Here is a 24,678-nt window from a genome sequence, read left to right as displayed (position 1 = left end):
ACCAATCACGTTTGAGCTGGCTGCAGTTGTTGCCAGGTTAAACGGTCTGTGCAGTGAACTAATGAGGCGGAACATAATTGACGTCACTGCAAACTCTGAATCCATCGCAACATATTTACTTATATATAAACGGAAGTCGGAAACAGAAATCATCTCCTCCACCAAAATCAAACCGGAATGCCAGAAAATCAGGGGTCTGCCCCTAGAGGCTGTATCGCCGTCTGCCGGAAGTCAGACGCTGAATACAGCTGATGGGTTCCGAGAATGGTGACACCATGACATTCTTTTACCGTGGTAAACCATGACACTGGTAACCGGCACATGCCTACTGGAGAGGACAGCAGGCAGGGAGAGAGGAGAAAGAGGAAGAGAGAAGAAGGTATCAATACTTACTTTTTGTACAATGAAATGTACTTTTATTATTTAAGGTATACTTACATAATGGGGAACTGCTGATTAGATGTTCGAATACGTTCTGTGTATTGGAACACACTGAAGGATAGTTTGTCACTGATAGTATGGTTACAAAATACCATGTATGTAGATCTGTCTGGCTTGCTAACTTTGGACTTTACATCATTTTCATTTCTATTTACAAGTGAGAGGAGAAAAGGAGGCTGAAGCTCCAGAGAGAGAAGAGGAGGAGGCTGTAGTTCCAGAGAAAGGAGAGGAAAAGGCTGCAGCTCCAGAGATAGGAGAGGAGGAGGGTGCAGCTCCAGAGAGAAGTGAAAAGGGAGCTGCAGCTCCAGAGATAGGAGAGGAGGAGGCTGCAGCTCTAGAGAGAAGTGAAAAGGGGGCTGCAGCTGCAATGGTACAGTAGGAATCATCACTAGGATATCATGTGGTGTGAATGCGCTTTCTTAATGTCAGATGCAGAACTGGAAACGGCAATCCTATCATCAATAGATGAGGTAAGTGTTAACATTTTTTAACATTGACAAACATATATGCGTTTCATGTTCATTATTTTATGGAAATAGTTTTATTTTGTTAACACTTGAAGTGCGAAGAAACATGATCGCCTAAAAGGTTAGACAAGCGCAGTTTAATGCTGCATTCCAGTGGTGTCGGAAGATCTGAGTTCCCAAGCTGGCAAGTCGTTCTTCCGACTTCGTTGTGTTCATGTGCTATAAAGTCGAAATGTGGGAAAAACATGGATGCTACAAAAGAAGATGAGTTATATTTTAATTCTCAGACATATAAACAACAGGTTGATGATTGTTTCCACCTCATATTAGTGATTTTGTCCGTTGTTGCACTTGTACATTCCCTATAACCACTAGAATATTGCTTTACCTGACATGCTTATGCTCATAAATAGCTTTTCTAACTAATCTAGGTCACTCTACATGGACAGCATACCATATTACACATTACATGTCAGTAAAAAAATTGATATGCAATACGTGAATTAATAAAGAGTTTCTCACCATTAACCAAACATTCTCTTTCGTCCAACATTTTTCTGTGAAAATGATGTCAATATCTAGTCAAGTCAGCAACTCGTGTGCCAAAATTATCTCAGAGTTGCCGAGTTGTTTTTCCAACATGAGGGGCCGTTCATGTGAATTTTCCCAGTCGGAAAGTCATTTTTACGATTATTCTGACATCACATGAATGCAGCATATGTTTAGGGTGTGTTTACTTTCATTAAGTTCAAGCCTTGGGATATTTAATCATATACCTTATGATGTGTGTAATTTGTAAAAGGTGTTTCCATATGCTGTAAAGCCCTGTGAGGCAAATTGTGATTTATGATATCGGGCTTTATAAATAAAATTGATTAATTGATTGATTGTTTGTCAAATTTCACATAACTTACATGGCAGTTTTTGTTGTAACACTTTTAATTTTAAGCTGTGTTCATACCGGACCTGTTTTTTTTTTTTCGCTAGCGACGAGTTTACATACAAAGTCAATGCAAACGGGTGATTGAGCGTATATTCGCCCGGGAGAAAAATCGCTTGGGCTCCGAGCGACAGCGACAGAGCGATTTTTCGCTTGTCGCATGAAATGAGAAATCTCATGTGGAGTGATATTTTGCTGGGTCTTGTCGCTTGTAGCTCAATGCTGATTGGCTGCCGTAATCCCGGAATCCCGGGGGGGGTGCGGGTGCTTGACTGTCATGACATGTCAGCTTCATTAAAAGTATAGCTGCAAATTAAAAGCAACAACACACAAAAACACACAGAGACAATACATCTGTGATCAGTCCCTAATTTAATTTTAACAATTTTTTCAGTCTTCTCCAATTTCTCATTTTATTTTATGGAAGTGATCAATGTAAGTGCACTTGTCCTAGAGCCGCCAAGACGATTTTTATAATGCAAATAACTCTGTTTAGATAAAACGTACAAGCTTCTCTTCCTGTGACTTTTCCTAAAAATGTGTCTTGTATGTTTTCTGAAGCCTTTAAGTTACAAAAATGAAACACACAAGACTTCTGAGCATTTATACCACCAACCAAAATTATACATTTTGATACATAGGTAGCTATACATATTGCAAAACTCTGTAAAAGTACACCAAAGCATATATTTTCGTTTCCAAATATTTATTTGAAAACGAAACCATTCATACGGTCAATAAAAAAAACATTTTGTTAATAATAAAAAACAAATCTCAACAGTGACTGCGCCAGCCGGCGGGACTGCGGCTGAACCGCTTCCAATATTCATTCATTCATCCAGTCACGTGTTCAGTGTGTGTGTGTGTGTGTGTGTGTGTGTGTGTGTGTGTGTTGTTAGTATGTCAGAGAGGAGGAATATCAAAAAAAAAAAAAAGTTTCCACTAATTATTTCGGTGTTTGTTTCTTTTAGTTCTTAAGTATTTTTCATTAAAATGCGTTAATAGAGCCAACGATATTATAGACCAAAAGTTAATCAAATTTATTATTGTAGAATGTATTTAGCAAATCACCACTTTCAACAGGAGACACAGTGCAGCAGCAGCACAGCAGCAAAAACAAATAAATAAATAAAAAATAAAAAAGGCATTATAAAAAGCCGACAAATAGTGTTAATTAATTGACATGAGACACTGGAGAGGTTGTCAGTCCTATTCTTTAGTCTGTAATACTTTTTTTTTTAATTTTATCATAACTTCTCAGAAATTACTCAAAAAATGCATTCATTGTGTGCTTCTGAGCACACAGGCAGCATAAACAATGAAGTTACATATGATGGTCTGGCAGATCGTTGCGGCGCTTGGAGGCAGTTGACAGTGACAGTTTTGTCAGCAGCCATTTTTCTTCCTACCAATAACCTATGGTTGAGGCAGCTCCAGCTCCAACTCCGCTCACATGCTCTGACTCAGGCATCAGAGCGTCTGAGCCACAGCGATAGATGCATTGGCGCTGTCCGTGGTGCTTTACACTATGACCGCCAGGATTACAGTGCCCCTCCAAGCGCCGCAGTCCCGCCGGCTGGCACGGTCACTGTTGCGATTACATTCGTTTTTTATTATTAACAAAGTGTTTTTTTTATTGACCGTATGAATGGTTTCGTTTTCAAATAAATATTTGGAAACGAAAATGTATGCTTTGGTGTACTTTTACAGAGTTTTGCAATATGTCCTGTATGTATCAAAATGTATAATTTTGGTTGGAGGTATAAATGCTCAGAAGTCTCGTGTGTTTCATTTTTGTAACTTAAAGGCTTCAGAAAACATACAAGACACATTTTTAGGAAAAGTCATAGGAAGAGAAGCTTGTAGGTTTTATCTAAACAGAGTTATTTGCATTATAAAAACCATCTTGGCGGCTCTAGGACAAGTGCACTTACATTGATCACTTCCATAAAATAAAATGAGAAATTGGAGAAGACTGAAAAAATTGTTAAAATTAAATTAGGGACTGATCACAGATGTATTGTCTCTGTGTGTTTTTACATCTATTGTTGCTTTTAATTTGCAGCTATACTTTTAATGAAGCTGACATGTCATGACAGTCAAGCACCCGCATCCCCCCCCCCCTCCCAGAAATTCCCTGATCGCTTCAATGACGTCATCAAAGCAAAAAAGCGAGTCTCTTGATTTCTGCCACATTTGACGAGCAATTGCAACTGAGCGATGAAGCGATATCAAAGGGGCGAACCAAGCGTCAGTGAAAAAAAAACAGGTCTGGTGTGAACACACCTTTAATCTTTAATTAGTCTTAGTTATAGAAGGCTTTTGAATTACTTAATTTAACTTTTTTTTGTCTGACAGACAGGTCCAAGTTATGGACGAAAATTCATGACCGGATACCTGTCATCAGTGGGAGTTAGGGCAGGTGAACCTCGAGTGGGAAGGATTCTTAGAGAGGTGCACAAGCCATATAATGAGCTGCATCGCCAGGTAAGTCATCTACATTAATTTTATTCGTGAACAAAAAGATGATTTTTGAATGATTTTTGACCTCATGAAGAGTTAAATTTAAACTTAAAGTATGGATATTAGCAGTACATGCATGTATTAGCCCTCCTGTTGTCCTTGGGTCAAGGAAGGAAGAAGGAAGTACGGAGGGGAAGAAGGGAGGATGGAAGGAAAGGAGGAAGGAAGGAAGGAAAAAAGGATGGAGGAAAGAAGGAAGGAAGGAAGGAAAGAAAGATGGAGGAAGGGAGGAAGGAAAGGAAGAGGAGGGGAGGGAGGAAAAAAGGATGGAGGAAAGAAGGAAGGAAGGAAGGATGGTGGAGGAAGGAAAGTAGGAGGGAGGGAGGAAAGAAGGAAGGAAAGAAAGCAGGGAGGAGGGAAGGAGGAAGGAAGGAAGGAAAGAAAGGAGGGGGGAGGGAAGGAAGGAAGGAAGGAAGGAAGGAAGGAAGGAAGGAAGGAAGGAAGGAAAGAAAGGAGGGAGGAGGGAAGGAAGGTAAGGAGGGAGGAAGGATGAAAGAGGGGAAGAAGGAAGGGAGAAATGAAAAGAGGGGATGGAGGAAAGAAGGAAGGAGGGAGGAAAGAAAGGAGAGAGGAAGGAAAGACGAGGAAGAAGGCAGTCAAAAGAGAATGGGTCAATTTGACCTGGGGGGACAACCGGAGGGTTAGATTTGTAAATAATTTGAATATCTCAGCTGATTTATTGCACTGTTATTGCACTTTTCATTGATTGAATTATACTTGTTTTAGGGAGCACATAATCTAAATCCAGTTCCTTACCATACGGAATACATGGGCCACAAACTCCACCTAGACCAGAATGACAAGCTGGGAATGTTTGGAGTGACACATGTCTTGGCTATTGATGGTTTCAGCAGCAAAATTGTTGCTGAATCCACAATGCCAGTGAAGAACAACCTTATTATTTATGAGGAAGTTTACAGATAAGTACAGTCAAGGTTAGAAATAAAGTATAATAAGCACTACATAGGGTTATTGTACTGTGTGTACTACATGCATTTGAATATGAAATAAATAACTAAACAAGGGATTGTATCACCTAGTCCTAAACAGAACTGAACTGAATTTATCATATCAACATATAAATATATATATATCCATATAATTTACACATTTGTCTATTACAGGAAAGCAGTTGCCAACAATGGAATGTGGGACAAAATCAGAGTGGATCATGGCAGGGAGTTTTATTTGACCCTGTACATGCAAGAAAAGCTGTCTCAACACAGACATAATGTCAACAGGCTACCTTATGTGCAGACAACTTCTTCAAGGGTGAATTTTGTCCTATTGATTACATATAAAGATAATAAGTATTTTCATTTCATTTCATTTGTTTATGAAACAAGGACCATGCACAAATACATTAATCTCAAATGAGAAGAGATGATGTATGCCAGATTTAGCTATGAGCATGTTTACATCTGCAGTCCCTGGGCAGATACAGATTTTTTAAAAAGTACTGTAGTTAGTTGATATGTTTAATGTTGACATGATTAGTGTTGACCTTTCAAAATTAAGCAAAATGTATTTCCAATAAAAAATATTTTTATTTACAAACCCAAATCAGAAAAAAGTTGGCAGAGTGTATAAAATGCAGGGTACTGAGTAGGTGACACTGGCAATAAATTAAGCAAAATGTATTTCCAAATTAAGCAAAATGTATTTCCAGTAAAAAATATTTTTATTTGCAAACCCAAATCAGAAAAAAGTTGTACGAGTGTGTAAAATGCAGGGTACTGAGTAGGTGACACTGACAATAAACAAGGAGAGAAGAGATCATCAAAGTGTAACATAAAAAGGAAAAAGCAACAAGGCTGTCTTTTGGATTTTTCCAAAAGAGAAGGCTAAGCACGAAGCCTATTCAGCACAGCAGGCATGATAAAGATTTGATTCCAGGTGATGTTAACTCGTACAATCTGCTGTTTACCCATTACTTCATTATTCTGTGTTTCACCTCATTACTTGTCCTAAATTATCCCGTCTGTCCCAACATCTTGGGATGAGGTGCACGCTTGAATGGCAGGAATTGATAGATATTTACACATCAATTGAAGCTCAAATATTTGGACTTCACATTGTTTACAACAAAATGAAAGATCAAAGGACATTTACAAATCACTACTGTCTGCTACCTGTGTTTTACATACCAGAGCAACTTTTTCTCAATCTTAAGTGTTTTCAAACAGTCTTTGAAAGTTTTTCTTGTGTTTAAACAGAACCTAAGCAAAGAAAGTTCGCTCCTTGGTATAACTCTCAAACCCGTAAGTTAAAACAAATATCGCGAAAATTTGAAAGGAATTGGCGATTAACCAAACTGGACGAATCTCGTTTAATATGGACAGACAGTCTCAAAACGTATAAGAGGGGCCTCCGCAATGCCAGAGCAAACTATTACTCAGCATTAATAGAAGACAATAAGAACAACCCCAGGTTTCTTTTCAGCACTGTAGCCAGGGTGACTGAGAGTCAAAACTCTTTTGAGCCTTGTATTCCTTTAGCCCTTAGCAGTAATGATTTTATGAGCTTTTTTAACAACAAAATTCTAACTATTAGAGGCAATATTCATGACCTCCTGTCCTCAGATAGCACCTATCTAACCTCAAACACAGCTGTAAGACCTAATATATATTTAGATTGCTTCTCTCCAATTTCTCTTCAAGAATTGACCGCAGTGATTTCTTCATCTAAATCATCAACGTGTCTCTTAGACCCCATCCCAACTAGGCTACTTAAGGAGGTCTTTCCTTTAGTTAACACTCATATATTAGATATGATCAATATATCCTTATTAACAGGCTATGTACCACAGTCTTTTAAGGTAGGTGTAATTAAACCTCTACTAAAAAAGCCCACCCTCGATCCAGAGGTGTTAGCCAACTACAGACCAATATCTAATCTTCCCTTTATGTCAAAGATCCTTGAGAAAGTAGTCGCAGACCAGCTGTGTGATTTTCTCCATGATAATAATTTATCTGAGGAATTTCAGTCAGGATTTATAGTGCATCATAGCACTGAGACAGCACTAGTCAAAATTACAAATGACCTACTCATTGCTTCAGACAAAGGACTTGTCTCTGTACTTGTTTTATTAGATCTTAGTGCAGCGTTTGACACAATTGACCATCAAATTCTACTGCTGAGACTGGAACACTTAATTGGCCTAAAAGATTCTGCACTGAGCTGGTTTAAATCTTATTTATCTGATCGTTTTCAGTTTGTTGACGTTCATAATGAATCATCCTCACGTACCAAAGTTTGTTTTGGAGTTCCATGAGTTCTGTGCTCGGACCAATCCTATTTACTCTATATATGCTTCCTTTAGGTAACATCATTAGAAATCACTCTATAAATTTCCATTGTTATGCGGATGATACTCAGTTGTATTTATCGATGAAGCCAGAAGAAACTAATCAATTAACTAAACTCCATAACTGCCTTAAAGACATAAAAACTTGGATGAGCACCAATTTCCTGATGTTAAATTCAGACAAAACTGAAGTTATTGTTCTTGGCCCCAAACAACTCAGAGACTCTTTATCTGATGACATAGTTTCTCTAGATGGCATTGCTCTGGCCTCTAGCACTACCGTAAGAAACCTCGGAGTGATATTTGATCAAGATTTGTCTTTTAATTCTCATTTAAAACAAACCTCACGGACTGCATTTTTTCATCTGCGTAATATTGCGAAAATTAGGCCTATCCTGACCCGAAAAGATGCAGGAAAAATTGGTCCACGCTTTTGTTACCTCTAGGCTAGATTACTGTAACTCTCTATTGTCAGGTGGCTCTAGTAAGTCCTTAAAAACTCTCCAGCTAATTCAGAATGCAGCAGCACGTGTACTAACAGGAACTAAGAAACAACATCATATTTCTCCTGTTTTAGCTTCTCTGCACTGGCTCCCTGTAAAATCCAGAATTGAATTTAAAATCCTACTGTTAACTTATAAAGCTCTAAATGGTCAAGCTCCATCATATCTTAGAGAGCTCATAATGTCATATTATCCCACCAGAACACTGCGCTCTGAGAACGCAGGGTTACTCATGGTCCCTAAAGTCTCCAAAAGTAGATCAGGAGCCAGAGCCTTCAGCTATCAGGCTCCTCTCCTGTGGAATCATCTTCCTGTTACGGTGCGGGAGGCAGACACCGTCTTCACATTTAAGACTAGACTTAAGACTTTCCTCTTTGATAAAGCTTATAGTTAGGGCTGGCTCAGGCTTGCCCTGTACCAGCCCCTAGTTAGGCTGACTTAGGCCTAGTCTGCCGGAGGACCCCCCTATAATACACCAGGCACATTCTCTCCTTCTCTCTCTCTCTCTCTCTCTCTCTCTCTCTCTCTTGTATTCTATTACTGCATCTTGCTAACTCGGCCATTCTGGATGTCACTAACTCGGCTTCTTCGCCGGAGCCTTTGTGCTCCACTGTCTCTCAGATTAACTCATATTGCAACGGTGCCTGGACAGCGTGATGTGTGTGGTTGTGCTGCTGCTGTGGTCCTGCCTCCTGCTGCTGCTGCCATCATTAGTCATTAGTCATACTTCTACTGTTATTATACACATATGACTATTGTCACACATGTATACTGCCAGATATTAATACATACTTTCAACATATTGTACCACAGTAGCCAGAACTATAACTATAATATTATTACTTTCAACAATGTTGTTGTAAGCTACTGTCATTACCTGCATCTCTCTCTCTCTCTCTCTCTCTCTCTCTCTCTCTCTCTCTGTCTCATTGTGTCACGTGGATTACTGTTAATTTGTTATGCTGATCTGTTCTGTACGACATCTATTGCACGTCTGTCCGTCCTGGAAGAGGGATCCCTCCTCAGTTGCTCTTCCTGAGGTTTCTACCGTTTTTTTCCCCCGTTAAAGGGTTTTTTTTGGGGGAGTTTTTCCTTATCCGCTGCGAGGGTCATAAGGACAGAGGGATGTCGTATACTGTAAAGCCCTGTGAGGCAAATTGTGATTTGTGATATTGGGCTTTATAAATAAAATTGAATTGAATTGAATTGAATTGAACCTGAGAGTTGAAAGAATTTGGCCAGAGGTCAACAATCGGGTAAACTACCCACTAAAACAGGCCCTGGTCCACCTCCACCAGGAGTTACTCGACATGCAGGATAATCTCACCAAATTTTGTGTCTCCAACCTGGCATGTCAAGTGAGTCAGATAGGACTTGGCAGAGTTGTGCAGTCCTGGAATGATCATAGGATACCAGGTAAGTTGTGATAATATTGGTATGTATGTAGTTTTAAAACAAGTGACAAAATTTTGTCCAAAACTACTGAAAAAAGTGCTTTTTAAGCTTTTACATTACACACTGTTACATTATAAAACACAATTCCCTGAACTGGTATTTGTATCATAGGTACCAAGTGCAAAATCTCATAAAACCTATACTGAGTGCCATAATAACTTGTAACATGACAGTACTGAAAAAAATGCTTTAAGCTTTAACATTAGACATTGTTACAAAACTCAATACTCAATACTTATAAAACTTGATACTGAACTATATGAACAAACATTTGTTGCCACTGTAACAGATAGAAATTATGGCAGGAATATCTTCTCCAGTGCTGCCAGTGCCTCAGAGAGTCCAGCCACTTCGTGGATGCTGCCCTCCAAATCCACAGCACGACACTTTGGGCAGTGACTGCATCTGCTGTTCCACTCCATAATACATGATTTACACCCGATAAGGCTTCTGCAGCAGGTTGAGAACACTGGCTTATCTACAGGACCTGTAGATAAAAAAAAACATTGTCATTTATTTTCATTGGGTTAGAAGAGGGGAAGAAGGAAGCAAGGAAAGGAGGGAGGAAGAAAGGAAGGAACTAGGGGATGAAGGGAGCAAGGAAGGAGTGAGGAAAGAAGGAGGAGAGGGATTAAGGAAAGGAGTAAAGAAAGAGGGAAGGAGGGGAAGAAGGAAGGGAAAAAAGGGAGGAATGAAGGAAGGAAAAAAGGAAGGAAGGAAAGGAGCGAGGAAAGAGGGACAGGGGAAGAAGGGAGGGAGGAAAGAAGGAAGAGGGACAGAGGGGAAGAAAGAAAGAAGTTAGAAGGGATGGAGGAAGGCAGGAGGGAGAAAGGACAGAGGAAATGAGGAAGACAGGGAGGACAGAAGGAAGGAGGGAGGGAGAAAGGACAGGAAATGAGGAAGAAGAGGAAGAAAAAGAAGGAAAGAAGAGGGACAGAGGGGAAGAAGGAAGAAAGGAGGATGGAGCAAGGACGGTAGGAAGGAGGGACAGAGGGAAAGAAGGAAGGGAGGAGGGAGAGAGGACAGAAGGAAGGAAGAGGGACAGGGGAAGAAGGAAGGAAGGTAAGGAGGGATGAAGGAGGAAAGTGGGACAGAGGGGAAGAAGGAAGTAGTAAAACAGTGCCAACCTTTGCAGACAAGACAGGCAAAGACCATTCTTAAAGAAGATACTTCAGCCTCTGAAAGAGACAGGGTTGTTGTCATGTGGAATGTGCAAATCCACTCAAATCCTTGATGATCTTCAACACTTCTCTTAGTCCCTGGGCTGCTTCAACAACCTCCTCAGTGTCGGCTATAACCTCGTGAAGGCCAGTATCTTCTTTTCGACTGAAAAACATTTTAAAAAATGTACAATGTAACATTTAATTAGACTTTAAAGGGATAGTTCGAGGGCGGCACGGTGGTGTGGTAGTTAGCACTCTCGCCTCACAGCAAGAGGGTTGCCGGTTCGATCCCGGGCGTGGGAGCCCTTCTGTGTGGAGTTTGCATGTTCTCCCCGTGTCAGCGTGGGTTCTCTCCGGGCACTCCGGCTTCCTCCCACAGTCCAAAGACATGCAGATTGGGGACTAGGTTAATTGATAACTCTAAATTGTCCGTAGGTGTGAATGTGAGCGTGAATGGCTGTTTGTCTCTATGTGTCAGCCCTGCGATAGTCTGGCGACCTGTCCAGGGTGTACCCTGCCTCTCGCCTGATGTCAGCTGGGATAGGCTCCAGCACCCCTGCGACCCTCAAGAGGATGAAGCGGTTAGAAGAAGATGAAGATAGTTCGACATTTTGGCAAATTCGCCTACTGCCGTAATCCCTATAGTCATATGAGTAGGTACATTACCTTTAATTGTCAGTGCGTGCTGTTCTGAGATCAGTGGGGCAGAGCTGTCTGCTGCTCGGCGCACAAAATGGGGGTGATCGGTACAGCCCCCTCTCTCCCTCAAAACTAATCAAATACACCATCCAATGACTCCAAAACGCTCTTGTGGGCCTGCTTTTTTAAAATGGGCCGCAACAGGGCTGTGCTCGTCGCCAAATCTGATCTTGCTCCTGTGTTCACTGATTCTGGTACATAATTCCCTGGATGTTTTCCCAATACAAGGCCACATGGGCAACGGATCATGTAAATCACATGTGTGGTACTGCATGTGATGGTCCCACGAATAGAAATGTTGTGACCTGTGTGTGGATGGGTAAAAGTCTTGCACCTCTGCGTGTAGATGCACTGGGAGCAGCCCCCACATTTGTAGTTACCATCTGGTAGACCTAGAGGTTTTGGTGTGTTTTGGGGGCTAATGTCAGATCTAACGAGGCTATCCCTGAGGTTGTTAGGACGTTTAAACACTAGTTTGGGTGGTTCAGTGAACACATGCTTGAGTTTAGTGTAACCGACAGTGCTTTAGGTGGTGTTAGGCAGGGCAATTAGGACAAAGCAAAAATATCCCTCTCCCCTAATGTTACAATAGGGATGCCTACTGATCATGAAGATCATGTGTTGTCAATTATGTGTGGTTGTAAACATAATGTGATAAAGACTTTAAGGATATTAGTGTTGTCTGGCTAGTAAACAAAATTATTTTCTCACATTTTTGATTGTCATGAAATCTCTTTGTCATGCTTACTTGTAGGTTCAGCAATTGAACATATTTGGTAAGAAGGGGAGGTTATCAAGAGTAGTGTTGCTTTCGTCAACGAAAACTATGACTAAATATCGTCGTCAACGGACCTTTATCACGTGACGAAAACAAGACGAGACACAACGTAAATGGTGGTCATGTGACGATAACTATAATTAAATATATAATGCAATATTGTTGACAAATAAAAACAAGACTAAATGTGGTTTACAAAATAAAAACTCTGCTAAAATGTCTCTTCATTTTCGTTGACCAAAACGAGACGAGACGAAATAATGTTATGATGTTTAGTCCCGTTATTATTATCATTTTGCAGTATTTCTGTTTCCTCGGCTGCGTGTCGCACTGCGCAGATGCAAGCAACGTCACTTCCTCAATCCTCACTCGCGGCATTATTTGGAAAATGCAGCTGTGGTGGGCTAACATCAGAAACATAATTAAGTCTGACAAAGAAAGGGACCAATGGCCGGGCAGCCGGGGATCATCTTTGGGAGAAAAAGATGACACGACCTTTGGACACACTTTCATTACATTGAAGTGGAAAAGAAAACGGAATGTGTTGTGGAAAAAGACGGGGAGAAATGCGGCCACGAAATCACAGGAAAAAACACCAAGAATCTTAAGAGACATCTCAAGGCATTCCACAATGAAATCGAGGTAAGTTAAGACATTAACATAACGTTACTTAGCGTTAGAGAGCTCATGCCAACTCATGAGGCTGTGTCACATTTTAACATTAGCTTTAACATTAGATGTTAGCCACTTGAGCTGAAAACCACTTGTGTGTCACGTGTGTGTGTGTGTGTGTGTGTGTGTGTGTGTGTGTGTGTGTGTATGTGTTTGTGAGAGAGAGTGAAAAGTAGGGGTTCATGTGTTTGAGATCATAAACGGTTATGAAAAATTAGTACACAAAAAAGTTTTTTTTTAGAGGGGAGGTAGGCTACTAATTGTTGACTAACTGTGATAGACTGTGTTACCTTCTCCAGTCTGGCGCTCCGAACCGTAGTTGGGAGACACTGGTTTTCTGTAGATTATCTTTACAACTTGGCTCGTTGCTGGTAATTAGCTCTAGGAGTCTGGACCAACTCTGCTTGAAGAATGAGGATGCAGAACTTCCATGCAGAAGCACATTTCTATGCTGTAACTGGAGCCTATCTAAACACTGTAAACAGACTGCAACAACCCGTAGCATGAACGGTACTATTTTCATGGTGCATTCCCGCCCGTACAATCTATACACCGCTTTACTTCCCACAACATCCACTACGTCACACCCACATGGCCACCGTCTTAAAGCAAAGGGCTGGCCGGTAACAACTGTGAATATGACAAGAAATGGTGTGAGACCGGGTTTGGTAACAGGTCAGTAGCCAATGTGCTCCATTCTATTAAAACGGCGCGTTGATTAAATGGCACGTTCGGTTGGTATTCGGATAACTGGGGCTTTACTGGTATAATGCAATAGCACCACCTAGCGGTGAAACCCATGTACATGAAAAAAATTACTCACTCAAGTGGGTTTCTCCAAAATATCTGCCAAATATAGTGTGTGGGAACTGTTAAATTCTTGTGTATCCACAAGAACACACATAAATATATATTTAGCTCTAACTGGGAGCTAATTTAGTCAATAAACGTTCAGATTGTAACAAACTTCCTCTGTCTCGTGCTAGCAACAATTACAGTCATGTGAATCCACAGATTCTAAACAGAGGTTCTTAGTTACTACCTGACTGACTGACTCCGTATAAGTGTACTAAAGCATCCCTTGGTGGCCAAACACTGTCGCTAGTTTTGTCATTCACATAGCCATCACACTGAACTGAATTTGGCATCAACAACATGACAAATGACCATAGCTGTCAAGTCTCCCCTTTTTGGCCGGGAAACTACCGTATTTTACCCCTCTTTCCCGCCGTCATCCTGTATTAGTATTTTCCCGTAAATCTCCCGTATTATAATATAATTAAAAAAAAAAAAAAAAAAAAATCATTCCTCTGCCTCTCCAAACTGAACTCTGTCACTAGCCTCGCAAGAACTGCCACCTGCAGTAGCCTGGGTGGCAGCTGTCGCGAGGTCAGTGTCGACAGAGGGTCTGGTTGACAAGTGGTTATTTTAGATTTCCTGTACACCCAGGGACGGTTTTTGCTATGAGCAATGTGGGCGACCGCCCAGGGTGCAATCTATGTGAGGGCGCACGAGCACCCTCCAAAAAACACAAAAAACAAAACAAAACTCGCCAGTTTTCTAGACTACCGCTCATTTCCAGGTCAAGTTAGTGGAGCGGGTGCTGGGGCGTCCCTATTATCACCTTTCGGGGGGAATGGTTCGCCGGAAAATTTCCCTTATTTTCAAATCCAAAACTTGACAGGTATGCAAATGACAAAAAGTTCAAAGTGCCAAAAAGACATACAATTTTAAACTTGATTGACAAAATGTACAAAGAAGACAAAGAAAAGATGAACAAAAGCTGGCCACAGCACACAGAATAACTACAGGGTTGGATAGTTGGACTAAAAAGGGGCTTACAGCATCCTTCCTGGGAGTCAGTGCTTGTTACTTCAACTCTGAGGACAATACGGCTTAACAAAAACTCCTAAACCTGAAGGAGATGGTTCACCCTCACACCGCAGAGTCGATTAGTACACTTGTTAAGGAGTCAATGGAAGAATGGGGGATCCCCAGAGAGAAGGGCCTCGCAACGATTACTGACAATGGCAGCAATATGGTGGCTTCGTTCCACACACATGCAGAAATTGACACAACTTCTGAAGAGGACTCAGAGGCAGAGCACGATGACGCCAATGATGACGATGAGTATCTGGAAGGGGAGGATGACAGGTCAGTCTGTGTATGACACTATGCTATTAATTCATTCAACATTTATGTAACTGGTCATAATTAAATTTTTTTTCTGAATAAAAAAATAATAATTCCATGGAAAGTTAAAAGGTTGAAAATGATGCTATTAATTCATTCAGCATTTATGAAACTGGTCATGATTTAATTTCATATACACAAAAAATAAAGAAGTTCATAGGAAGTTCCTCAGGTGGAGGAGTTTAAGTATCTCGGGATCTTGTTCACAAGTGGGCTAGGATGGAGCGGGAGATTGACAGGCAGATTGGGGCAGCGTCAGCAGTGATGCGGGCGCTTAACCAGTCCGTTGTGGTGAAAAGGGAGCTTAGCCAGAAAGCGAAGCTCTCAATTTACCAGTCGATCTACGTTCCAACCCTCACCTATGGTCACGAGCTCTGGGTAGTGACCGAAAGAATGAGATCACGAGTACAAGCGGCTGAAATGAGTTTCCTCCGCAGGGTGGCTGGGCTCAGCCTTAGAGATAGGGTGAGGAGCTCGGACATCCAGGAGGGACTCGGAGTAGAGCTGCTGCTCCTCCATATCGTGAGGAGCCAGTTGAGGTGGTTCGGGCATCTGGTAAGGATGCCTACCGGACGAGACCTCGGGGCTGCCCCAGGACACACTGGAGGGATTACATTGCCGGCTGGCCTAGGAAGAGCTGACGAAAGTGGCTGGGGAGAGGGCTGTCTGGGCTTCTTTGCTGAGGCTGCTGCCCCCGCGACCCGGACCCGGATAAGCGGAGAATGACGACGACGACAACAACATAGGAAGTTAAAAGGTTAAACATTTTAAATTTAAATAACTATTTCATTTGGTTCAATAATGTAAGGGTTAAAATGGTTACATATGTACATTTGTTTTTTTTTAATATTTCCATGTAGATACGACTACAGAGCCATAGAGAGGACCCCATGCGTGGTTCACACCCTACAGCTTGTGGTGAATATGGTCCAGAAAAATCCATGTATCATTCGTTCATTTGTTTTTCAAAATAAAACCAAAAATGAAAAAACAAAAAAATGACTCCTTCAAATGAAAAATGGAAAAATCGGATAATGGTCATTATCCGTTTTTTTGATCTAAATTAAGTTGAGTGACCCGGATATGACCGTAACACTGGAAGTGACCAGACCGTTGCTATCAGGTTGCTATGGACTCCTCTCAGCCCAGAGACTGGCCCTACTCTGCCCCTGATTGGCTAATCTGGAAGCTGGATGCCAACTGCCATTAAACTAAAAAGAAGAAGAAGAAGAAGAAGAAGAAGAAGAAGAAGAAGAAGAAGAAGAAGGTCTCTGGGCAGAGAGGTATGGAAAGACACAGAGAACAAGGCACCAATTCAAGAAGATGGAAATGGAGGTTTATGTCCTTTTCTCTGGAAATAAGAGGGTCACGCTTAAGCCAGAAGACATGACCACAGAAAAAATTAGTGTCATTTTCCAGGTATGTATTTAAGCATTATTACACTCAAAGGTGTGCTTTACTGTTATTATTGTCACGACAGTGATGCGGTCAAGCACCTCATTTCCTTAGCATCACTGAAGTGACAATAATAACGGTAAAGCACACCCAAGTGTAAATTTATCCAAAATGTGGAGCAATACGCTCTTAAAACATAAAAGTTTTTTGTTAGTGTTCTCTCTGTTCCAGTGGAAATACATGAGGTCTGGCATTAACTAGTCCCTTTCAGCCCGTCAACTTGACCTTAACGTTAGCTTTCTAGACATCGTGATTTCACAAAACTAAATAAATACCACACATAGCAACACAAAACTGCTTTGCTAGCTCAATCATGTTGTAACTAAGATATTACGCTGGAAAAAAAATAGTTTTTCATGGACTGATTATCTTTTTTTTTTTTTTTCCACAACTTGTCTGCATTGGTCTTCATAGCTTAGCGCCACAAAAGGGTGTAAGCTTCTTGTGAAGATTGATGCACTGTTAATCTTGCAGTCAAGTATTTTATACCCATAATGCGTGGTTGTGACCGTCACCCACCCTCCCTGGAGACTAGCCTAACAGCCTTTATTGGAAAAACTTCCTAATATGAGTCAGAGAGGACCGTGATACACCAAAGTGTGTCAAGGGGAAGTAAGGAAACAAGCAAGGGGTCAGGTGCTTAAGTCCTGAGTTGTATAGTGACAGTGCATGCAGAGAAGAAGGAGGAAAAACAAACAAACAAACAAATAAACAAACAAACAAAAAAAACAGAGGAGAAACAGGCAGTGTAGCTGATGTATTGTGGCCTTGAGGTAGTTGTGCTCCATGCAGATTATCAAAAATAAACATATACATGTTTACTATACTGTACTGAAAAACAAAAACAAAAGAGAAGTCTATACTGAACACCAAAAATGTGAGAGTCTTGGTGGAGGGAGAAAGCCTGATTGTAGAGAAGAGCTGCCAGCGTGGTGTGGTAGGTTTGAGATGCAAGTGGGCCCCTTTGGAGTGATCCCATCGGTTCTTTGCGATGCATCACGGAGCTGAAGTATCAAACATGCATGCGTGTATTTGAACCCTCCCAATGTGTTTATGAAAACCATCACCAGGGTCCAGGGCCAGCCCTGCGGGGGAAGGGGGGCAGTATGGCACCCCAAGACCGCAGGAGCGCCCAGACCCCAAGACCAGGGAGCCGCAGAGGCCGCAGGACACCACGCAGGCCCAGGGACCCGGGGCAGCAATGGCCGGCACCCCCAGAGAGCCAGAGACACGCCCCAGACAGGTGGGGCAGGAGGGCCCACCCACCACCCGACACGGACCGCCCCCACCCCCACCCCCCACCCATGGACACACCCAGGGACTGTCCCCGACCCAAGGAGCCAGGCGCGGGGGCCCGGCACCGCCCCCGGGAGAGAACCAGCAGCGCACCGGACGGGCCCGCACCAGGAGCCAGCCACCAGTAGACGCCGGACCGGACGGTAGTGAGAGCCCACCCAGGCCCGGGTGGACGAGGGAGGCAAGGAGGCGGTGATGCTGCAAGGCATATGTCCCCGGTGCATCGGGAACCAGGGGACCGCGAAGGGCCACCCACCCGAACCCCCCAGGACTGGCCCCCACCAACACACAGGAGAGAGCGGCCCGCCACGAGCAGTCAATCCCCCATCGGGACCCCCTAGCAGAGGGCCCAGAAACCACAGCCAGTCAGGAGGCAGAACCCAGGCAGAAACCCACAGAGCCCCCAGGGCACCACCCGGCCCACCCACCACAGGGCCACAGGACCCCCCAGACACCGGGAACCCAGCAACACCACCATGATGTAAATGGGCTCCCTGGCTCCAACCCTCAGCCCAGGAGGGCCGGGCCCCACGAGCCACGCCATGCATATCTACAGTGTGTGTAAACCCACCACCCCCCCCTTACTATGATTCTCCGATCCCTGATGGAGAAACATTAACCCTACACCGTGAATGTGAATGTGAGTGCCCATAAGTGTGATGTGGTGCATTAAAATTGAGGGACATAGGAGACAGGTGGGGGCAAGGCTGATGGCTACAGCACACTGCTGTCCTGCAGCCCGTGCAGCCATAAGCACCTGGAACCTGTTCCCATCTGTCCCACAAGATGTAGGTGTATGTGGTGCTTTAAAATTGGAGAGCAGATAAGGATGGGCTGGGGGGCAGCATGGAGGGCTACCGGACACCACTGTCCCATAGCCTGCCCCATCATGAAGCCTCCCAATCCATCAGTGGTCTGCACCTTGAAGAGTGAGTGTATGTGGTGCATTAAAACTGTGGAATGTGTGGTGAGTGAACTAAATGTGGTTTAGGAGGCCAGGCCAGTGTAGGCCCGGCCCAAGGGCTGGAGGGATGGATGGGAGGGGCTAGAAGGTGGCGCCAACCAGACCCCGGCGCTGCGAGGCCCCCAGCGCACATGGACAGTGGGCCAGGCGGGCCCCAAGGAAACCCAATGGGCCCCCACCCAACCCCGCCCCACAAGCAACTGCAGCGTCAGGCCCCCGCAATGGTCCCGACCTGGGCCACACCGCCTGCAGCAAATCGACCCCAGCAGAAGGACGAGGCGCACCACCAGGGTGCACAGACGACGGGCCCCACCCAGCCCCCCCGAACCCCGACGCGCAGGAGCACAGGCCAACCCGCAACCCTGCCAGTATCCCCCCAGACTGCCACAGACCCAAAGCCGGACCCCCAGCCCATCCGACCCGCCCCCCACCGCTGGCCGCACACAAACGGGCAGGCCCACACTGCGCAGCACCAGAACACCCCCCGCGGGCAGCCCCCAGCCCCCACACCAGGCCCCCCAGCCCAGGGGAGGACCCCGGGCCCGCCCGAGGCTGGGAGAGAGGAGCAGGGAGGGACGGGGAGAGGGGGGAGGGAGGAGGGAGGGGGAAGGGCAGGAGCGGAGCGAAGGGGGGGGGAGGAGGAGCCCACCCACCCCGCACCAACAGGGGCGGAAACAGCCCCCCAGGGGGGCCGGCCATGCCGCCCCAGGCCCAGGGAGCACGAGGAGACCCTGCCCCCCCCCAGGCACACAGGGCGAGCAGTCCAGACGCACCCGCCCTCAGGGGAAACCGCCTGGCCCCGCAATCCCCCACAGAGCCAGGGAGCAGGCCCGGATTCAAGGGGGAGAAGGTGCACCTAACACATGCTTAAGACCTTGAGTTCTGATGAACCGCTGTGGTATATTGTGGTGAGAGAGATAGAGGGATTAGGGGTTACATCATTAACAGAAACACGTTACATATTACACAACAGTCTTTCTTGAGTTGTAATATTTATATGTACAGGTGGCATATGCTCACAGGCTGAGTGGCACTATACAGACACGTTTAGTGAGTGAATAAATGGTGACCATTTTTCTGTAAAGTATGTTAATTGGTTTCTGTGGCCAGCAGATATTTTCTCCAGCGAAATATGTTCTACAAGGAGATTCAGCTAATGGTTGATGTTGAGGGTCTGTTTATCTTTCCAATTGACTAGGATTGTTTTCTTGGCGATGGCGAGAGCTACAAGAAGAGAGTTGCAGTGGCTGTTTGGGAGGTCAATTGTCATCAGGTCACCAATTAAGCACAGGTTGGGAGATAATGGGATCCTGCAGTCCAAAATGGAGGAGAGTTTTTGAGTGACTGTTGACCAAAAGTGCTGGACGGCTGAACATAACCAGAGTGCATGAAAGTAGGTGTCAGCAGTGTTCTGAGTACACTGAGTGCATGTGTCAGATTGACTAAAGCCCATTCTATTCATCTTTTGTTGGGTGATGTGTGTTCTGTGGAGTACTTTAAATTGGATAAGTAGTATATTAGTGTGTCTTGTCATCTTAAATGTATTTTTGCATATCTGAGTCCAGAAGTCAGGGTCCGGTGATACACCCAGCTCTTTTTCCCATTTTAAAATTGGTAAATGTATAGAACTGGTCTTTGACAGTAATTTATAAATCTTAGAAAGGTTCTTCTTATTACTCAGAGAAAGCTTTGTAATATGTTTGACAAATTCTGGTGGCTGCAAAGTGTCCTGAGGCGCTGGAATTCTCCTCTTGATTGTTTTTATCAATTGTAAATATTGTAGAAAATTTCCATTTCTTATTTCAAAAGTTTGAAATAAGTTTGTGTATGTCATAAGTATATTGTCTTGGAAAAGGTGATGGAGATGAGTTACTCCTTCATCTCCCATGTGCTAAAATGGAGAGGTCTTTTGTTAATTTCAAAATCCGGGTTGTGCCAAATTGGAGAGAGCAAGCAAGGTTCTATCGGAGAGTTTGTGATTTCTAGTGTTTTCCACCAGGCTGATAAGGTGGAAGCAATCATTGGGTTCTTAAAACAGTTATGACGTCTGGGTGTAGTGGTGATAAACGGGAGGTCAGAGAGTTTTATATTGTTGCAGTCCACCTGTTCTAGTTCAAGCCAGGAGTTGTAGTCTTCGTTAGGATATAACCATTTCAATAGGTATTGTAGCTGGTTCGCTAAATAGTAAAGTTTAAAGTTAGGAGCGTCCAGTCCCCCTTCCAATTTGTTTTTCTGAAGGGTGCTTAGGCTAATTTTTGCTGTTTTGTTCTTTGAGTAGAATTTTATAATTGCAGAATCTAATGACAGGAACCATTTCGATGTGGGTGTGAAGGGAATCATGGAAAAAAAATAGTTAATTTGGGGTAGAATTTTCATTTTAACTGTGGCTATTCGTCCCAGGAGGGAGATGGGAAGATTATTCCAGCGCTTCAGGTCACCACAGATCTTATCTAGCAGCGGGCTAAAGTTCAGGTGGACCAGGTCTGATAGTTTGGGTGAAATATTTATGCCAAGATATCTTATGTTGCCCACAGGAAGAGAAAATTTTTGGTCTGCAGGATTCCAAGAGTTCTCCATTATTGGCAGTATTGTCGATTTGGACCAATTGATGGAGTAGTCCGAAAGTTCAGGAAAAATTTGTTATGAGATTAAATACTTCATATAAAGACAATTTCGGTTCTTGTAGATAAAGTAAAATATCGTCGGCATATAAATTAATTTCATGCTCTGAATTGGCGGAATGGATACCTATGATCTTGCTGTTCTGACGGACTGCCATGGCCAATGGTTCGATGAATATTGCAAACAGTAGAGGTGAGAGTGGGCACCCTTGTCTGGTTCCTCTCTACAAAATGAAGCTTTTAGATGTGATCCCGTTGGTGGTGACTGTGGCCTTAGGGGAATTATATAAGGCTGATACCCACTGGATAAAAAAAGCCAAATCCACTCAGGGTGGCAAATAGGAAGGACCAGTTGACCTTGTCGAAGGCTTTTTCTGCATTAAGTGACAGAATACTTGCTTTTGTATTAACGCGTTGTACTTTACTTATCAGATTAAGAACTCTTCTGACATTATTACTTGAGTGTAATGAAGCCCGTTTGATCATTATGAGTTATTGATGCCATTACTTTCTCCAGTCTAGAAGCAAGTGCCTTTGAGATAATTTTGATATCACTGTTGATTAGTGATAGAGGACGGTAGCTAGAAGGAAGTGTGGGGTCTTTGTCTGGCTTTAGTAATAATTTGATTGCTGCTGTATTCATGTGAGGTCTTATACCTCCGTTCTTTTTGATCTCTGTCACTGTCCTGATAAAAAGTGGTGCTAATATTGTCCAGAAATGTTTTATAAATTCGGCAGGAAAGCCGTCTGGACCTGGAGCCTTACCTATTGGCATTTTGTCTAATGCGCTCTGCAGGTCATTAATAGTCAGGGGGGCGTCTAACATATTTCTGTGTTCCGTGGATAACTGAGGTAAATTTAGGTTATCGAGAAAAGCCTGAATATCTTCTGGGTTTGGATTGTTTACTGTTGAATATAAGTTATGGTAGAAAGAATAGAAAATCTGATTGATCTCCTGAGGAGATTGTGTGTAATTTCTGGACGGCCCCTGGATTGTTGGTATCAGAGATTTTTCTTTATTGCGTTGGAGCTGATTAGCCAAAAATTTTCCTGATTTGTTACTGTGTTCAAAATCATTATATCTTAGTTGCTGTATGATAAATTCAGTTTTCTTTGATAGAATATTGTCCAGTTGCGATTTTGTACACTGTAATTGGGTCCATACTTGATCACTTGGATTGTTTGCATATTCCTGTGTTAGTTGTTTAATTTTTTCCTCAATGTTTTTTTCTGCTTGCAATTCCTGTTTCTTCTTGTAGGAGGAGTATGATATAATTTTTCCTCTGATTACTGCCTTCCCAGTTTCCCATATTAAAGATGGAGATAAATTTGGAGAGTCATTGTCTTCAAGAAAGTTTGCCCACTCCCATCTCACCATTTTGTCAAAGTCTGGGTCTTTAAGTAAAGAGATATTAAAGCACCATGTTGGGGGCCGTTTATGGGTGGTTTCTATTTGCAGATTGAGTGATATTGGTGCATGGTCGCTGATAATGATCGGGTGTATTTTTGTGGTAATTTTTTGTGAAATGGAGTTATTTAAGAGAAAAAAGTCAATTCTTGAAAATGAGCGATGCACAGGAGAGAAGAAAGTATATTCCCTCTTCGATGGGTATTTGAGTCTCCAGCCATTGCCAAGCCCAAAATCATCCATATATTCCTGTATTACCTTAGCCGATTGTGATTGCTTTGTGTGTACTGAGTTACTAGATCGGTCTAATGAACCATTTAGGACTGTGTTAAAGTCTCCTCCAATTATAGTTGTCGAGCTGTCTGACAGGTTAGATAGTAGAGAGAAGATTGTGTGAAAGAAGCCTGGATCATCATTATTAGGGGCATACAGATTAACGACTGTATATAATTTGTTAAAGATTGTTGCCTGAATAATGATGTAGCGGCCTTCTGGGTCTGTTACCGTGCTGTTTAAAGTAAATGGTAGTCTCTTGTGAACCATGATAGAGACACCTCTTTGTCTGTTGCAGGATGAAAAAATTTGATTAAAATTTGGATCTTTAAGAGATTTTTCTTCTGACTTTAGCAAGTGGGTTTCTTGTAGGAGAAAAATATCTGTTTTCAATTTTGTGACAAAGTCCATCACTTTAATTTTCTTCGCCTGTGAGCGGATGCCATGTACGTTCCAGGAAACCAAGTTTAGGTGTGACATTGACAAAGTGGGGGTTTTATCACACTGTGTGTGGGTATGGAGAATGATCTGTGTGTGTTTCTATGTGAGTTTCTATCTGCGTGGAATTTGCATGAGTACATGTAAAATATGAAGGAGGGAAAAAAAATAGAGAAGGAAAGGGAGAATGCTGGGTGGAGTATGTGAAGTGTACATTCACACCCTGTGAGATTTTTTTTTTCCTTTTTTTCCTTTTCAGTAAGTCAGTGTTGTGTTCATTATATATACATATATATATCCACATGTACCTACATATACATCTGCATATAGACATACATACATATATACCAGGGCCGCATGATTAATTGTATTGCAATCGCAGGAATGCTTAATTATCTGTTGCAGGAGAAATGTGTCAGAGTATCATTTTGAATGAAATATACATACATACAGTATATTTATTTATATATATATATATATACACACACATATATATGCATACACACATCTTTGGTAGAGTGGCGGAACAGCTGCCCATCTATGTATAATTTGTCGACCACAAGAGAGGTCCTATTTCCCCTCTGCCTGTGCTCTTTTAAAATGGGATATAACACTTTCCGTCTCTCGTTGATTTTCCTGGGGAACTGATCGTTCATACCAAACGAAATGCCTTTTAGCTCTCGTCCTTTACTCTTAACGAGCATTTTCTGCTGATAATGTTCGAATTTGGCGATAATCGGACAAGGATGACCCGCTCCTCGGGGTCCGAGCCTGTGGACGCGGTGAAAGGTGATGTTGTTGACAGTCTCCGTCGGGATCTTGAGGGCCGTCACCATGAACTTTTTTACTTGGACTTCTGGGTTGTCTGGTGTGCTCTCCGGGATGCCAGAAATGATTAAATTGTCTCTCATGCTTCTGGACTGCACGTCGAGGACAGTTTCCTTCAGGAGTTTATTTTCCTTTTTGAGGAGATCTACATCTGAAGCGACCGCCGCTAAGGTGGAGCGGAGTTCAGCGTTGTTCTTCAGGTCTTTTATCTCCTGGTGAAGCATACCGAGCACTTCTAGCTTCTTGTTGATGGA

The 24,678-nt window shown here is 42.9% G+C and overlaps 1 protein-coding gene and 1 long non-coding RNA gene across 2 annotated transcripts; both read left to right on the top strand.

The window, feature by feature from the left end:
• Positions 1-243: 243 nt before the first annotated feature.
• Positions 244-10,316, top strand: LOC125881030 (uncharacterized). The gene is made up of 4 exons (XR_007448182.1): positions 244-379; positions 600-911; positions 4,207-4,335; positions 5,098-10,316. It is a non-coding gene; the product is annotated as an uncharacterized LOC125881030 (long non-coding RNA).
• Positions 10,317-18,987: 8,671 nt separating this feature from the next.
• On the top strand, positions 18,988-19,727 carry LOC125881234 (uncharacterized). The gene is made up of 2 exons (XM_049564313.1): positions 18,988-19,407; positions 19,566-19,727. The coding sequence occupies exons 1-2, from the start codon at positions 18,988-18,990 to the stop codon at positions 19,725-19,727; spliced, it is 582 nt and encodes a 193-aa protein (XP_049420270.1).
• The last annotated feature ends 4,951 nt before the right edge of the window (positions 19,728-24,678 follow it).

Source organism: Epinephelus fuscoguttatus, linkage group LG20 (assembly GCF_011397635.1).
Source record: "Epinephelus fuscoguttatus linkage group LG20, E.fuscoguttatus.final_Chr_v1".
NCBI classification, from domain to species: domain Eukaryota; kingdom Metazoa; phylum Chordata; class Actinopteri; order Perciformes; family Serranidae; genus Epinephelus; species Epinephelus fuscoguttatus.
This window is presented reverse-complemented; position numbering and strand designations above follow the sequence as displayed.

Bases quoted from the DNA above. Each gene is read 5' to 3' on its own strand.
- LOC125881234 (XM_049564313.1), top strand. From the start codon at position 18,988: ATGGACAGTGGGCCAGGCGGGCCCCAAGGAAACCCAATGGGCCCCCAC. The intron at 19,408-19,565 runs GCTGGGAGAGAG...ATGCCGCCCCAG, and splicing joins GGACCCCGGGCCCGCCCGAG to GCCCAGGGAGCACGAGGAGA.